General features: G+C 38.9%; 1 protein-coding gene across 2 annotated transcripts in view; it reads left to right on the top strand.

Moving 5' to 3' along the window:
- Window positions 1–3345: 3345 nt before the first annotated feature.
- The window catches only part of PDE7B (phosphodiesterase 7B), a 172453-nt gene continuing 157708 nt past the window's right edge, over window positions 3346–18090 (top strand). The window contains exons 1-2 of one of the 2 annotated variants that reach the window (XM_042016248.1): window positions 3346–3466; window positions 3659–3773. In XM_042016248.1, the coding sequence (XP_041872182.1) occupies window positions 3753–3773 (21 nt within the window). In that variant the 5' untranslated portion in view covers window positions 3346–3466; window positions 3659–3752. Of the gene's footprint in view, window positions 3502–3658; window positions 3774–18090 lie in introns of both variants that reach the window. The other variant, XM_042016247.1, reaches the window with a different exon arrangement.

The raw sequence follows: 18090 nt of genomic DNA, 5'->3' as shown, positions 1-18090 counted from the left end.
TATTGAAATAGGAGGGGAATAGCTAAAACCAAATATTAAAGCATCTCTAATGCTGAATTAGGACGGTAAAAGGAAGTCAAATAAGTTATTTCATCAAGCAGGATTGCTCAAAAAGGCAGGCTCCTATATTTGAGGGCTTCCCATATATACTCTAATGCTTATTCCAGAGAGAAGGAACCACGGTGTCTGAGTCCAGCTCAGCTCTTTTTTTCAAGAACTGCGTGATTAAAATCTCCCATTATGGCCAAGTTCTGTGCTTTTGACAATCCTGCTAATTGCTAACAAAAAGAGTTATCTACTTTATCTGCCTGGATCTGCAGCAGATTCCCCAACAATGCCTATATTCTTGTCCTTTGTACTATTGCTCCAACTTTCAATGCATGTTTACTGCTGCATTCTGAACATCTCAGTGAGATACGAGGCATAATCTCCTTTACCTTTTTTCCTCTTGTTGTTTCCTCCTCTTGCTCCTGAACAAGCTGTGCTCTTTGGCATTAGTATTCCAGTCACATACTCACATGACTGTACCCTACCAAGTTTCTGTTATGTCAATTTAGTTGTAATTTTGATCTTGCTTTAAGTGTTCTCTCTCCATTATATTTATTTAGATACAGTTTACATCAGTGTAGGCTGAGCATCAGCTGTTTTGTTTTGTCTTTTTCTTCCTCCAATGACATTTTTTTAAAGAATCAGAGTTTTCATTTTTACAGTTTTTTTGTTTAGGCCAGTATGGGTCTCATTTATCTAGACATGCACATCACCAGCCTGACAGGATATTTTAGTGTCTGTCAAATCAGATAAGCAAATCTGTGCTGGATTTTTTTCTTTGCTAGGTGGAGCCCATTTTTTCTCATCAGTCCTTCCCACTCCATCATGGAAATGCATGGTTATGCTGAGGTAACCAAGATCATTCCCACCCTTACCTGCATGTACTCATGCAGGCATTAAGATTCTTTGTCTAAGTAGAAACTGCAACCAGAAGTGCTTCCAAGACTCTCTATCCTTTCACCAAAGAAGCCTCTACATCACAAAACCCACAGTGACCACTCACTGTTGTAGGGCCACTTGGTTCCAGGAGGCTGAAGTAACCTCTAATTTACTTAGGAGAGAAACAAGACCTAAGACTTTGTGCAAAACTGGAATGTACTTGGACCCTAACTGATGAAATGCAGTGTAATGTTATGAGATTGATCCTAAAATGCAAAACGAAGAAAATAATCAGACTGATATAGAAATTTGATAATCTACTCTTACATCTATACTCCACAGTAGGATCACTTATATCAAAACTGTTCATGAACGAGTTGACTAACAGTACTTTTAAAAATAGCCAGTAACAAGACACTGCAGACTATCATAGCCCATCTATTCCAGTACTTCACTCTTCTACCTTTACTTTTTCCTAAGTAAAACAACATTTCCTCTGCTGCAGTTTACTTGTTCTAACCAAAATTCATATGGAGAAAAATTTAATCCCTCCTTCTTTGCAAATTGTCTGGATCTATTCTAGTAAAATAAACAGAGCCAGAACACATCTCAAAACAGTGGACCTTGATTATCTACTATGTCATGTTTCTAGAACAGACCTTCACAGATTTTGGACACTGCCCTGATTGCTTTCTAAACACAGTCTGAGACTTATAACCAGCTCAGATGCAGCTATGTTGCCATAAACGGTGAAAAAGTTTAAAGGCCAGATAATGTCTCCAGGCCAAAGAATAAACTTTATCTAGTATTGTTAATTTTCTTTCAGAGAAATATATTCTTTATATAGTTAAGAATACTTATCAACTCTCCTTTCTTTGGACTAAACAATATCAATCTCAGTCTTTCTCCACAGACTCCAGATTACTCCCACTGAAATCCATTTAATTTTCAGCTGACGTTCCCAAAACTGGTTCCTGAAGTGCAATTCCCAAAGTGCATTACTCAGCTGCCCCAATGCTGAGTGAAGATGAACACGATGATTTTCTGTGCACAACGAATAACATTTCTATTTGTGCATTTCAAATTGCTTCATACAGTTCTCTAAGTACAGTCAGTGAATTTCATGTGCTCTGATTGATTTTGTTAATCTCTAATTTATTAAGTACTTTTTGATGTGTTATTCCAGCATTTACATCCCCATAACCCTTAGCATTTGGTTGTGAACATGATTACATTAGCAGTGATGGCACAGGCAGATGTTTCAGTAAGCAAAAATTATTAAATATTTTGGGCTCTCTGGAGCTGCATTTTGGTAGAATCAGTCAGTGGTCATGGGGATGCATTTGTACGTGTTCGTGAAGCACGGTGAGATTTCTTCATCGGGAGCTTTCTTCCTACCCATTTTCAAAAGCACTTCTCTCTGTTTTAAAATTAAATTGTTAAGACTGTTAAGACTTTTTATAAATGAACTGTGCCTCATAGACTGAGCTCTTTGAAAGTATTCCCTAGAAGATCAAATTGATAAAATTAGAATGATGCAGATAACAAAACACTTACTGTTGTCAACTGACCTCCTATCAATTATCTTGTGCTGTTTTGGCCTTTGTTGCCCATGCTAATTGACCTTGATGAATGTTATTTGTTTCTTGAATCTTCAGTGGCATGGTTTCTTCATGGGCAATGGTGTGGTTATACTGAAAGCCAGGCTCTACCTTCCTCTTGCCTTTTGATGTGGACTTTGGTATGAAATAAAAGGCTGTGTGGTGGTCCTCAGCAGAATTCAAAGGCGAGCACAGCTGGGCTGTGGTCTGCTGGTGGAAGGAATGGTTGTTTGTCCAGATCAGACCTCAAGGGTGACTGCATCTGTGACTTGGATGGGGTAATGAAAGAAGTTTGCTAATCTGCAGTGTGGCTCCTGCTGACTGATAAAAGGATGTGTACAGTAGTCTCAGTCTTATCTCTTTAGCCAGGTTTACACTGGTGTGACATTGCTGAATTTAGACAAGCAGTTCCTGATTTACTGTTGGGCAAAGGCAGAATCAGATCTGATTTTGCACCACAACCCATAGAGATAACCCAGCTCTCCCTGGAAAACATCTTGTGTATATTTAAGAATACTTAAATATACGTAAGCATATTTATAGCCTTTCCCCACGTTGTGAGTATATTTTGGATCTTTCTGGTACCTCTGGATATAAAATCTTTCTGAGCTGAATCCAGGACAGATAAATCATGACTCCGGGTTTTTTTTTTGCATAGGGTAGCCTGCCTAAATCACTGCCACATTCCTCCCATAGTAGTCGTTTAAAATTAATAGCACATGCAGAGGAAAAACTAAACCCTTTGACGTCACTCCCGAAATGAGGAAACATAAACAGAAAGGCTTCTCCCCGGCGCTGGCAGCACGGCTGGGATTGGTCTGCGCTCCGCGCCCGTGGCACTGACAGCACCTCCCAGCCCGCCCGGCCTGCGCTGGCTGACACCGGCAGCCACACTGCAGCAGCCTCCGCGCTACCCCAGCCCTCACCCCGGCACCCAAGTGCGCTCTCTTCCCGAGCCTTTTTGCTTCTTAAGGTGGTTTTATTGGCTGGGTTGGGGGACTTGGGGAGGTTTTATTTCTTTTTCTTTTTTCTTTTTCTTTTTTTTTTTCCTTTAAATTTTTATTTTTTTAAAATTATTATTATTTTTATTTGCTGTCGTTACTTATTTCTATTCCCAATCCTGGATGCAGTTACTGGATTCTGCAGTACAAGTCTTCATGAACAAGCTGCACTGCTTAGAGATTTCACGGCATTCAAAGGTCACAGAACTGCCACTATGGTTAAATGTCTTGTTTAATGGTTGAGGTATGTACAGCAAATCTAAAAGAGGCAGCATGATTATTTTTTCAAGGGAAACTAAAATTGTGAGGGGGAGAGGGAGATAATACTATTATTTAGTGGAAAAGATTTTTACTGGTGATTGTTACTACAGCAACTGGTTTTTGAATTTCCTCCCCTTTTCTCTTAATTCGAACTAGATGAAAATTTTGACTTATGTTGATTTAACCATTGGATGGTTACAGAAAATTGCAGAATGAATCTCTTGTGGTAGTCCTTTCTGACCCCACTGGGGAAAGTGTGATTGATTTTTCTGTATGCTTTCTTATTGCTCTGTGGCAGGACAGGAGACCTGGGACTTGGCTGGCTTAGATGAAGGGACAAGAAAACAGAAACTTGTTCCTATCCTGAGGGGGCTGTGAGTTTGTCTGAGAGTTAGAGCAGAGGGAGGAAGATTTGGAAATAAACAGGTCAAGCAGAAAAGGATATCGGCCTCATTTTTAGGAGTACATGTACTGCTTCTTCTTTTTACTACATGCTTAGATTGCTGTACTTGGTTTGGGTTCAGAAGTTCAAGATTAAGAAGCAGCTTGAGCTTTGACTAAGAAACAGATCCTCACTGGGAGGGGGGAGAGCTGGTCGTCTTATATTAACACCAGTTTCCACGCAGCTTTTGCTACTTAACAGAGAAAAGTGGAAATTTGCTCAGGAGTTGGAGTGATGTAGCCTGGCATCTGTTTGATGGCGTATAGCTTCAATTCATATATGAGCCAGTGATCTGCCTTGAATGAGTGTTGCAGCACTACAGTGGGCAGTGTGTGCTGCAGTAAATGAAAGCAACTGCTACCATAAAACTAACATTGTTTTCAAGAGTGTGATTCTAAATTATAAGGGGAAGAGCCACTTGTCAGAGCTTGTGTGTGTGTATGAGTGGTCTTAAAAATAACTCCAGCCAACACAGGAGATTTCTGTTGTTAATTGGATTAAGATACAGGTATGTTCAATGACCAGCAGTCTTCATATTTTTCCTATTTGTGGAATGAGACTTTTTATAGCTCTGTTTGAAACATTGCTGTAGATATAAATCCTCTGCAATTTTAAAATATTTCAGTGTAACTTTAAAAATTATACCTGAAAAAACCTATTTCTCTAACAAGGAAAAGAACATGAGCACACCTAGCTCCTACAGTGCATCCCATAGAGTTAAAAAAATTAACTACACTAGGCTGAAACATGCTAGCTTAAGGACTGCAAAAATATTAGCTCTGAAATGCAGAGGATGTGCTATGTGCTGTGAATGGACAATTGCTATTCTGCAGTGCCTAGTGGGAAAACAAGGACTTTGTGTATTGCAAATGCATAACTGCAGCTCCTCCATTTCCTTTGCTGTATCTTCACTGATGACTGCTGAAACAAAGAGGTTTGTCACAGATAAGCTCTTTAGTGCCCCATCTCTTCGGAGACGCTTGAAGATATTTTCTCATATCATCCAACAACCCAAAGTCAAGCTTAGTTGGATGAACTGTTAGTCTGTAATCTCCATGTCATTCTCCCCTGCTCAGCCCTTCCCAAATTCTTACTATATGAACTGCCAGCCGTTTTCAAAAACTAAAGTACTACTTCTCTAGCCTCAAGTTTAGAAAGGCTAATATAGTGTTGTTTAGATGGTTAATTTGTAAATTTAATTAGGAGTGTGTCTCAGTCTATAGAGACGATAACCTGTTCTGTAAGGAAAAACCCTGTAACTATATGAATATATTCAAGTTTCCAAAAGACAATCTGTAAGATACTGGTTTAGAATAATTTCTGAGAATTAAATTATTCACTTTTCTTGATAAACAGTTTTCAGAGAAGCTTTGTTTTTGGCCTCTGTATCTGCATGTTGGTGCATCTGTGTTCCGTAGCAACTACTAGTGGTGGTACTAGTAGAAAATATGGTAAGTGGACTTCAGCTGAGGAAATGAGTTTTGCTGCTTTAGTATGAAAAGTTTGTCTGCAATGTTTCCTCTGAACAACCTCAATTCAGCATCTAGAAAAAATACAATTCAAGGTTGGCCTCTCTGCAGTGGATGAAACACTTAGTGACATTTGCATTCACATTGTCTCCAAAAAACTGTGTATTGCAAAAGTTTCGTGGGCCATGAATGGCTGCTTCTTCTGAGTTTATTTCCATAGGATGGACAGGACTTGTCACCAGTGAAGTTCCAGTGATTCCATCAGAGCAAGGCACACTCTGCTGAGCCTAATCCAATATACTGCAGATCACTTTCGTAAATTGTAAAATGTTTAATTGTGTAAAATAGTATATAAATATATCATTAAAACAGCAGCTCCCTTTCCTCCCTGTTTATGTCCTTTTCCCTTCTGAAATGGAACCCTGTGCTTGCCCTTACCAGACCTCTAGGTAGGTCATTGTTAGCAGACTGATTTTCCAGTGTCTTCATTGCAACTATGAAGAATATTTGAGACTTTTGATCATATGTAATTCCTTTTCACTCATCACATGGTTCTTCAACCAATACCTAAAGCATATTTTAATGAGAAATAGTCTGAAAATTGGTTTTCTATGACACATACATGATTTTCTTGTAATTTTTCAATCTCAGGCATACTGCCTTGTACTGATAATTGCCTTGTACTTGTACTCTAAGGCATACTGCTCTTGTACTGATAATTTGCTTTATAGAAGCAATATGAAGCAAAAATGCCAGCTACTAACCAAGTGATTACTGTCAATATAATAAAACCTGACACCTCTCTATTTAATCATAAAAAAATTTACTACTTAATCTCTCCTCAAATCAAGGTAGATATATGTCCAAAAGCTCTTGATGAGATTGCTTCTGGTTTCTGGGCTAACAGAATAATAAGTCATTTGGTGCAGCCAGGAAGATATCCCATGTAAATAGGAATTCTTAGCTAAGTCAGTATTGTTCATCATCACATTGTTACTCCACTTTCATGCTTGAAATTATAACAGCATTCCATGTGCTTGTCACAGGGTGAAAGTGAAAGGGACAGCTGGGGTCCTACCAGCTTCCAGAACAAAATTAAGTCTTTTGTAATGAAATGATGGTTCAGTATTCCTCCTCTCACATCCATATTGGGTAGAAGATGTTGGAACTATAAAATTCACTCTTCTTGTTCCTCATCCAGCAAGGTGGCTTACCCTTGCAGGGACATCAGTTCTTACACTTCCAGAGAAACATTGGCTTTACCTCTAGTGTGAAATTTGCACTTTTCAGTCACAAGCTTCAGGGTGTAGAATTGATGTTATTTAGAGTTTATACGCTGACTACACTGGGACACAGATGCAGCCTAAGTGTACAAAAGTAGTTCAGAAGTTCTGATGTTTTTTCTTTCTCTGGCCACCACAAGGTGCATCAACTTTGGCACCTAAAGACAAATAATGCTGAGAAGAGGGGTCACAATGCCAGGTACCACATATGCCATCAGATGAGGACTGCTAGTAACCTTTTGTGTTTCACAGTAAATGAGTGGAATCCAAATAACATGCCTTCTGACAGTAGCAGGAGTTTTTCAGATCAGAAGTATTAGCTTTGTATAAATACTAGAGGGATAGAATGCATTTGTTTTATTTAAGACAATTTATTTAACTAATTCATAGAATTTGAAAATGCAAAGTCAACTTCTGCAAGGTTGTTTTGCAAAGAGAATTCTTCTGTATCTTCCAGAAACTGTGGAGATCTGTTAAATTTAATTTTTACTATTATTCTTACTACAGTGACATTCCAAAAAAATTTCATTAGAAAACAATATCTGAAGCTCTGAACCCTGTCATTTGTGTTATCCTGTAACAGACTGTGGGATTCAGAATATATATTGCAAGGGTTCACAGTGCTCATGTTTGGGCTAATGATAGGTATCTGTTTTAAAGCCTCCAGTTTTAAAGTAGAAAATTTACAAATCAGAGCCAGATCAGATAGAAGAGAGTGTATTTCCAGAAGCCAGACTTCAGTGACAGAACTGTAAGTGAAAAGTTTGTGACAGAGACAAATCTCAAAAACCAGCAGTTGTGTGAATCAAGCATTTCTTTTGCACACATTGAATAGTGTGGTATCATCAGTCCATTGATGCCGTAATTTTGATATACATTTGTCACTTTTTCTGTTCTTTGAAAAGTCCAGAGTCTCTCAGAGGGCTATCATTTAATTATGTAAACAGTGTCAAATGAGAGAAACTAAGCTAGTGAAAGGGTCCTATTGAGTTGTGTTTGTTTATTCTGTTCTTCCTCCCAGTAGGAGCTGTGAGTGAGGATGGATAAGAACTCAGTTTAGCTACTTATTTAAGTCACAGTCTTGTGGTGGCATATGATATTCTTCTGCTAGCTTGCTGTCCAGCCAAATAAGATATCCAGGTTTTCTGGATGGATAAACATAGCTGATGACCTCTTCCTCTTAATAGGTGGGCGTGAACAGTTGGGATTCTTCCAGTCATGCACAGAGACAAATTTTTTACATTTTAGCTAAAGAAGAATTGCCCTCAGACACAAGAAGCAAGATTTACTTCTCTTCAAGTAGGTTATTTTAAAAAAAGTAGAAACAAATATTTAGAAGGAAGCAGTTGCAGAGGCATTTTTTTCTGTAGCTGGTAGGTTTGTACTAGTCACCCACAAAAATTTCTGGTATGAGAAAACTCACCAACTAATACCTCACTATGGTGTGTGCTAATACTGGCAGTGTAAGGTTTTGAAAAGAAGACCACAGAATCTCCTGTCAAATTAAGTTTAGCTAATTGTCATGGTGGCATAAAAACACACTTGTGGGGCAACTGCTGTCAGGACTTGTATACAATTTTCTGCGTGGTTGTTCACAGCAGGGTCTATGATACTAACCCATCTGTATATAGGAAAGATATTTTGAACAGGATGATCATTACCTTTCAAAGAATAAAGGGGGAGGTAGGCAAGTTTTGACTGGATATGCAGCAACTCAAGAATGGCTTAGAGAAATATATACCTGTAAAAATGAAATTAAGAAATACCAACTTAACTAGAAGACTCCTGGAGGATAGTATTGATCTACTGTGTGATCCGTCCTGCTCCCATTGGCTATTGCCCTTTATTACTTCTGAAAGAAAGGATATGTACAATAATGTTCTTATCCTTGTCTTTCCCCCTACCCAGCTTAGCACACTTCCTACAGGGCATATAAAGACTGGTGCTTGTCCTAATACAAGGTGGCAGAGTTACCACCAAGTGTGCAAGGACTCATCCCTTGGACAGAGAGATGTGGATCCCCAGGTGGTTGCTGGGCTTTGGAAACAAACACATATTGACATGAAGCACCTCAGTACTTTCTCAAGAATTCAGCTGTCATCCAAAGGGTGTAGCTGTTTTCCCCTTTATGTATGGTCATCCAGGTATAGAGTGACAGCTGGGGCCTCTGCTTACATAGCCCCAGAGGACATAATCTGCTTCATGTTTCCGTAGAGGAGCATGTATGCAGCTGCACACTGAAGTACACTAAAGATGGGCAACCTGACATTTGGTTTTGCCTCTTTCTCAGCTTACCACTTGGCTTTAAACCTCTGAGAAGGTTAGACAGAATGAGGGCTTGGTGCATACCAGACTGCTGGGATGGAGGAGGAGACCTCACCTAGACACCCAGAGAGAGATGAAAACAGATGCATGACACCTTCATGGAGAAAGCACACTTCTGGTTTTGTGTTAACTGAAAACCATGTTGAAACAGGCTATTTTCCAGGGCCCTTTCTGTTACAAATATTGGAATATTACTTGGCTCTCTATTACTTATGCAGTCATTTTTGTTTTACTCACTGCCATAATATCCAAGTATCTATTAATAACAATGTTCGAGTACCATCAGAATGGCCATCATAAATGTAATTAGGCAGCATATCTCCAGTTTAATCAATATGGTCATTAGAAGACTGTAGGACAGCCAGGAAAACAATAATTAGTCCTGATTAATAAAGAAGAACTTGCACACATCAGTGAAGGAGAGAGGAGCTTTGCATGTTCAAGGCTTGGGAGGACAGCGAGTTGCTTTCTGCTTTAGTAGATCTGAGAACACTTACTAAAAAACACTCTTGAAAATGCTCTTACAATACTAAATAAAATTCATTTAAAAAGTATAATTTTCTTGAACAAACTGTAAGAATCAGCTAGAAAGATACAACTGGAATGTATGTTTTCACCAAGCAAATTCCTCCGGTGCACAGTTGGTTTGTTTTTCTAGAACTGCTTTCAAAAGCAGAACGACTAAAAGATAAAAACAAGACTGAAATTGAAATGCTGTGTGAGAGTGTAAAATGTCATGATTCCACTGAGTGTAACAGGACTCCATCAGTTTATACCTGTGAAAGATCAGACACACTGAGCTTTCAGGACTAAAACACATTCCTTCTCTTCAATGGTTAGATCAAATTTTAGGTTCATTAGCCTTGTGTCATACCTGTTTAACACCAGTTTTCCACAACTTCCTCAGCACTGTGGTACCACAGGGCAACTTTTGTGGTTCCACAGAAGCTGTGTTGCATTCTTTTCCTTCCATCACACTCTAACCCCCCCCCCCCTTCTTTCCTTCCCTTTTTCACAGAGAAAAAATGTTTACCAGATTTTATTTGAAATCACAACCCCACAGTTAATTTTTAGCTTATGTGCTAGCATCTGCAAAACTGTATATATTTGTAATACAGAAGGGGCTGATGTTGCTCATTTTCAGTAAAGACCATGATCTGTTTTAAGGACACAACTATGTGAGTAATATTTTTAAAAGCTGAGGAATAACAGAAAAATAGTAATTTTGCTTAGGAACCAACATGTCCTGTGCTGTATCACAAGAAATTTTTCATGTGGTAGGATTGTAAAATCCTGTCTCTTTGAACCATGAAACTATAACAATCCTGTCCACTATGAAAGTATAATCTCTGTAATAGTATGGTAGCAAACACCGGTGCAACACAAGAACATCGAGTGAAGTTCATCCTATATATCACCATCAAATCTGATAGAAATGGCCAGGCTTTCAAAAAAGCTAAAATTCACTTTAGTCTCTAAATGAAATGGCTGGATCTGAAAAATTGCTGTGTGTTAGAGGTTGCATGGGAAACGTTTTCCCTTTCTGCCTTAGACAGACAGAAGTAGCCTGTTGTTAGTGCTTTCAAGAAGGTCTGGGAGAAAAAGATTCAAGTTCCTTCCTAGATTGTGTCAGCTTTCCTGAGGTGGATTACCACTGCAGTGTTTCCTATGGGTTGAGCTCTGTCTTCATGGAACCTGGCAGAGACAACCCACAGTCCACAGCCCCACCTTTAGCCCCAGCATGGAACTCGAGCTTCTGCACTGGTGAAGGGGCCCATGAAGGTGGTTTCAGGCAGATCTTCACCTGCAGCTCCAGGAGTTCTGTCCTGAACCCAAGAAAATTTTCTGATGGGTGTTTTCTTCAAATAAGCATCTCCTTCTGAACAACTTTTGTACCAATGAATAGTTGTTTTTAAACAGAAAGCTCAGATATATTTTAAAGGGGGGCGGGGGGGGGAATCTCACCGCTGCTTAAGAATGTCCCCCTTACTTGTGAGGACTGAGGGGTACAGAGATGTCGTTTCATTTGGGTGCCTGCTTGTGGGCAGAGGTGAGTGATGGATGGTTGGACTACATGATCTACACTGTCTCTTCCAACTTTGATGATTCTGTGAAGTTCTGGCTCCTATCCAGTGACCATTTTGAAACGTCTGCTTAGTTTTTATTTTACAGCACCTGAATTGAAAGCTCGGAGGTCACTAGAACCTTTAATTTCCAAATCTTTCAGCAATCCTCTTCTCACTCTCATCCCAACAGACGTGGTTTTCAAAATAAGTGGGTGAAAAAATCACGAATCCATGCTTTATTTATAGGATACCTATAGTGCTGAATAGATTATTTCTGCATGAAGATTTGCTTGTAGAGTTCACTATTATTTTTACTGCGAAACACATTTGAAAAGAGGTTTTCATATGCACTACAGGAATCCCTCCCCCAAATTCAGCCATTTAGGGCTTCTCTGCTGGAGCAAAAGAGTGTTGGATTCTGCTTGGGTTTTTATTTTTTGCTTAAACACCATATCAAACATTGTTTCAAATCCAATAATATGACAAAGGGAGGATTATAATGTTTAAATATATCAGCTGATCAGAAAGCTTCTTGGGGGGAAGCCTCACAGTTATGTGGACCACCTAATAAGCCACTGCAGCTTGGTCTCATTATCTTAGAATTTTTAAATTGGTATTCACAGTTTTAGAGCATCACTTGGATAATAATTTTTTAAAATTTTAATCATGTTTACTACTCATGTGAACCAGGTGGAGCTGACTTCTGCTATTTTCTAACTATTGGTGAAAACTCACATTTCACAAAAGAGTAAAGCTAAAAGCATTTAATGACAATTCGTGCTTGGCATTGCACCTTTTTATGATAGCTGATGAAAAGCAGATGATGCCAATAAGCAAACCAATTTCTAAGAAAGTCTCAAGAGATCCTGATGTTTAAGACGTAGAAAACAATTATCAGAGAGGTCTTTCTAACCACCCTGTGATTGTCACTATTGACAACACTTCGACAGTTGAACTTCTTCAGCTCTGATTTTAAGAGAATTTCAGAATCCTCTGAGCTACCTCCTCAGTTTCTGGAGACATTTTTTGAAATAGTATATTAAAAGGGCATTTCTTCTTTTTGAATCTGCTACCTTTATTTTCTCCTGAGAACACTTGTCTTAAAATTATGTTTTCACCACACTGATTTATAGGTTCTGGCATGGGAAATAATGCTCTTTCTCCTAGTAGCAGACAGAAAATTAGCCACAATCTGATGTTAACAGCTTCTTCATTACCTAAACTGTTTCACTCTTTATTAAGTTCAACACAAGCAAATCTAATGCCTTTGAACCAGGGAGTTCTTGCCCATGTTGCAAGTATACAAGATATTAATTAATTTATGAAGTCACAATAGTAAGTCCGCCTCTGTGGCAAACTGGGATCTGAATTGTGATACCAGTGAGTTCTGCAGAGAAGTGCCACTTGAGTGCAGCAGAGAGAAAAAATTGGTTTAGCTAATTTACATTAAAACATCAAATACAAATAATGCTGTCAATACAGTTGTTCTTGTGGTTCTTGGGAGATGAGATTCAACACATTTTACATTTGATATACTACATATTTGTCTGCACTGGCAACAAATAATGTGCGGTGTAGAGCATGATAGGGTGGTTCTGAGCAATAGGATACCTGTAGATTTCAGTGACAAGGAGAACAGAAAAGCTTTTATGAAGAGTCAGCCCACCACCAGATGTTTCTACTAAGTCACCAGTGGTGCTATAATTTTCAGCTGGTCCCTTAAATTGCCCTCACTGCTTTTCAGAGTACTTGCTGAACACACATGTTGTTTACTAATTAATGCTCCTCTACATCTTGCCCATGAACCTCTGGCAGTTCCTGTAGTCCTTTACAGCTGGAAGAGGAGCCCACGGAATGGGTCAGGTTGGAAGGGACCACAGTGGGTTATCTGGTCCAACTTCCTGGCTCAAGCAGGGTCATCCTGAGCACATGGCACAGGATTGCATCCAGACAATTCTTGAATATCTCCAGTGTGGGAGAATCCACAGTCTCTCTGGGCAATCTGTTCTGGTGCTCATTGGAAAGTCAGTAATGTAAGGAAATGGCCTCAGTCTTAGCCCAGGCAGATACGAAATAGCGCCAGGCTAAGCTGTGACATTACCGTGTATGGTATAAGAAATTATGAGGTGATTTTCATGCTTCATGCTTGCAGTGGCATTCACTGTTCTCACAGTCTGGTATAAGAAGATGTGTTAATGAAAACCCTCACTTGGACAGAGAATGTTTCTGAACACGTTGATGAATAAAGAAAAAGCTGGGGTTTTTAAAGAGAGGCTTTGCCATTATTAATTTTACAAATGGAGGCATAGAAACAGTTTTTAGTTTGGCTTGGTGACCCCAACACTTTTCCTTTAAATAAAGATTCTTTTAAGGGCCAAGCTCAGAATTTTCAGACTTACCCGCGTCTTTAAAATGTTTTGGGGAGCTTATTTTGAAAACTGTGACCCTTCTGTCCATATTTTATATTACATTCACGGCAGCTGCTTGCTACTTCTAAAAAATTATCTTATTACTACATTTAGGGATAATCCTTTATTTAACTAATTTTAAAAAATTGAGATATCAAAGGAAAAATAATATTTTTTCTTCTGATTGTGAACCATTGCAACTACACTGTCCTTCTGATCTGTGAGCAGATTACAAGCAGTCAATGCACTGTGCTGTGGGCAGGCTTCGGAGGAAGGTATAGCCTCATCTATCCCAAGACGTCAGAAGCATTTCTGATTGTGACTGATAAGAGAGTGAAAGAGAGATGGTCTCGGAGACTCTGTATCCCAAATAGGAACATGATATCATGTTCAGACTCATACCAAATGAAATGCTAGCCTAGGAAAAACTAAGCTTAGTGAGCTAAGAGATTATTTAAGGCTCTTGCTCCATGTTGCGAAGTGTGTTGCAGTAGCAGCAGAGTAGGAAAATATTGTATGTAAAATGTAAGTCAGGTAAGTAACACTCATTTAAGTAAGACTCCTGTATTCTCCACAGGCTGAAAAGCAGATGTATTAAAGGCTACTTTCTGGAAATGGCTTCCCTGTCTGTGCATAAATCTTTCAAAAGTTGGAGATTCAAGCTTTTGTCATTCCAGATTTTCTAACTCAGAAAATATTTACTTTATCAACTCAGAAATCATTGAAAGTTTAAATATAATACTTGGGCGTTCTATTCTTTGTCTGTGAATCTAGTTATTTGACTGCAGAACAACCAAACATTTATTTAGGCAGTTTATGTTGATGGAGTTTTCTACTATGGAATTTTTCCGTTTCATAAAATAAATAATTTGTTATGGCAAATTGTTCTGTGTAGTAGGGATTGGGAGTCCTTGAACTTAGAATAGAATGAATTCATGTATCTTTTTGATTTGTATTATTAAAAAAAACAAAATTCAAGTGTTCAGTTCACCTGCCATATGCACCCTGAGTACAAACTGTACCCATCTCCCTCTGATCCCGAAGCACAGACTTGTTTCAGCAGGCGGGGTGGAAACCTCACATACCCTGGAGCTCTGTTTCCTATAGGCACCCCCACAGCAGAGAGAGCCAAATCGAGTGATCCCACAGCTCTGCTAAGAGTGCAGCTTTCCTCAGCATCACTGGGTACAGCCCAGGCTGTGAGCAGAATCACCCACAGAGAATTTGTCGTCTCGGACCCAAAAGCCCTGGCTCTGCTTCCCATTGTGGGGCAGGGCGTGGGCAAACAGGGAGTAAAAGGGTGGAGGAGGAAGAAATGGGAAAGGGTGGGTACAGAGAATGATGGGGGGAAATTGCACTGTATCTTGCTATCTTAAACATCTGTAATAATGCACCTTTTTCCATCTGATACTGACTCTAAAATTGCTGATATTAAGTCAATGTCTGACTGCTACAGAATTGCTGATATTAAGTCTATATCAGCACTGTTTCTCCTTGCTTCCTTCAAGTCTTGATCTTCTGACCCCACCTTATTTTTACACAAGTTGTTCATAAAAGATTTTAATCAGTTAAACATCAGGGTTCTCAGGGGCTTGGGTCCAGCTTTACGCAGATTTCTTTACGATGGTGGGCTGCATGATTATGGTGACATAAAGGCTGTCTCTAGCATCCGGATAAAGATTGTATAGGAGACACCTCTGTGAAATTTCAAAATGAGCTGCTAAGAAACTGAGGATTATCTTATTCCTCAACAGTTTCCTTTCCAAGTGCAAGAAACATTTCTCCCAATTTTTCAAAGAAATAATCTCATGCTTAAAAGAGGGTAATTGAGACTACAAATCAAATATAACAGATACCACAGTCCTAGTTTGTGCAGTACTGGAAAGTATTTACCCTTGAGGATGAGGGATAAAATAGAAAAAATGTGAGAAGAATGTTGGAAACACAAAGGTTTGACTTTTAGGAATAAGAAAAAATGAAGATCAGTATTTATTTCCTCCAGAGTATTTTTTAACCTCTGAGGTTCACCCTGTGACATCCCATTACATGCAATTATATGGACCATTCACACATTCTTTGAGAATTTGTTATGGCAATTTTTCTTGATATGTGAAATATAAATCATTGTGATATTAACTGCAAATAATGTGTTTCACAAGAGCAGTAATATGGTCATTCATTTATATGGAGAACTGTGATTTTAAATACTTTGAATGTTTTAGATCTTTAACAATGTATTTAATTATGTGAATAGCTAGGCATCTAGGAGAATTTAAGTACTGAGCAAGTGCCAGTGTTCCTGTAGGTCTTAATAATACCACTGCACAGTACCAGCAACTGATTTCTCAATTACTAAAACATTTTAGAAAGCCTGTATGATAATCAGGCAATGGTTGCTTTGGAAAACTGGCAGAATATACCTATGGATTTGAAGTATTTCTATAGCCTTCTAAATTTTATTATCAGTATGAAAGATTTCAGTTATTAATTGTTTGTGAGTTATTAAATCAGATATGAAAAAGAAATTAGGATCTAACACAAACTCGTAAGATGAAAGATAAGGTCTGTGACTGGGCGTTTAACCTGTCAAGCTATCCTGAAAAACTGCATAGTACAGAAAACTTAGTAGACATAACCAAATTCTCCTCTTACACATGCAAGAAGTCTGTTTGGCTTTGTGGTAATCTTCCATGTATGGAAAAGGGCTACGTTACATAAAGAAATTAGTATTGTTTCCAGTTTTAGTATTCAGGTTAAATCTGAGTCTAGTAATAACAAAAATCCTGCTCTCCTGTTTTATCAACCAGGCCTTGCTGGTTTGTATGTTTTAAGTAAATTCTTAAGTAAATGTTAATATTCTGGCAACTAATCTCTATTGCATTTTACTTTGAAGAGCCAAATATAAGTTTCTGGGATTACAAAGCCTTTGCCATATCTCCAAACAAGTAATTGTGCATAAATAAATGAATTTGGCAGCATTATCTCATCTCCTTGTGACGAGCACATCAACAAATCAGGCTATGCTTTGTCTAGATTCCAGATTCTTAATCATTCTGAAGAAATCAGTACAAATTTAAAACAAATTTGCCTACACCTGAAGTTACTGTAACTAATTAAATAAGTCCTAGGAACTGTAGTAGTTGTTCTGAAATTGTCACTTGGTTCTCACTTTAAAGACATATATTCCTCTCTTTCTCTTGCTGTAGTCTTTTTGTGCTTAGTCTTCTGATGGCATCTTTCCCATTAAGTGATTGCCCTTCGCATCTTCTTGGCACCAGGTTTATTTTCAGCAAGCTGTGCTCAGAGTGCTGGCAGCCATCCCGGGGAAGCTGCTCTGCCTCGGTGGCATTTGGTACATGGGAATTCCAGAGTAAGGAATGGGCAAAGGTTACCACGTGTTTTACATCACTCTCAGAAACATCAAACTAGACTATTAGTGTCTGACAACAAACAATGTGCGAGGCCTCCAGGCATTGTGGTCTGTCTAATTCTTTATTTTCCCTTTCCTTTTACCTCCACTCGTACCAGCCACGTTGGAATATTACTTGTGCATTTTTCTTGTAATATCACCCCACAACGTAGGAAGTCTTGATAAAAGATGCAGTTTGACGTAGAATAATATAAATGCTAGGAAATAGTTTACTTCTAGGAAAAAAACAGTTGCTTAATAAGATTTGGAGAGTGGCATTCTCAGACTTTTCCTGGTCTTTGCTGTTTTAATATTTTAACAGACTGATTGCAGCCTGGAAATCACTCTCATTGTTATGTTCTGAAGGCAGACAAGCAGCAGCTTTCTTTGTGCAGCAGAACTTGTTGTTCTTAACAATCAGAAATATCAAGAAGCAACAAGTGCACAGAATAAGTATTGCTAAAAAGAAATTGCAGATCAGTTTCCACAATTTCATTTCATAGTGAAGTTCTAGGTGTACTTCTGCTTGATGGAAGTTTAGTCTACGGACCCATTAGCTATGTCTTCTACGGGCTCCTGAAAGCTGTAGTCATGCTTGTGACTCAAGTGTGCTGCCAGATTTGCCTGCCTTCAGACCATTTCTTGATGCATGGTCTGCCAGGCTGTGCCTCTCAGTGTGGGTAGCAAGTCACCAGGCTCACCAAATGGTGCCATTGGTGATCTTTGTTTGCCCTGCCTGGCTGTTCCTGGGAACTGCTCTGCCCATCACATGGGTGGTTGAGGTCTGATGTGCCAGGATATGTCACTGCTCTTTATCAGCAGTGTCTACCTGGTGCTGTTGAGAGATTTTTAGGGTTTTTTCTGATGTGACAGGTCCTGTACTAGTGAGTTAGAGTGG

Source organism: Corvus kubaryi, unplaced genomic scaffold, assembly GCF_017639235.1.
Source record: "Corvus kubaryi isolate FWS band 111438036 unplaced genomic scaffold, C.kubaryi_AGA036_p1.0 split3-73, whole genome shotgun sequence".
Classification (NCBI taxonomy): domain Eukaryota; kingdom Metazoa; phylum Chordata; class Aves; order Passeriformes; family Corvidae; genus Corvus; species Corvus kubaryi.
Note: the sequence above shows the minus strand (reverse complement) of the source record. Positions and strands in the feature narration are given on the sequence as shown.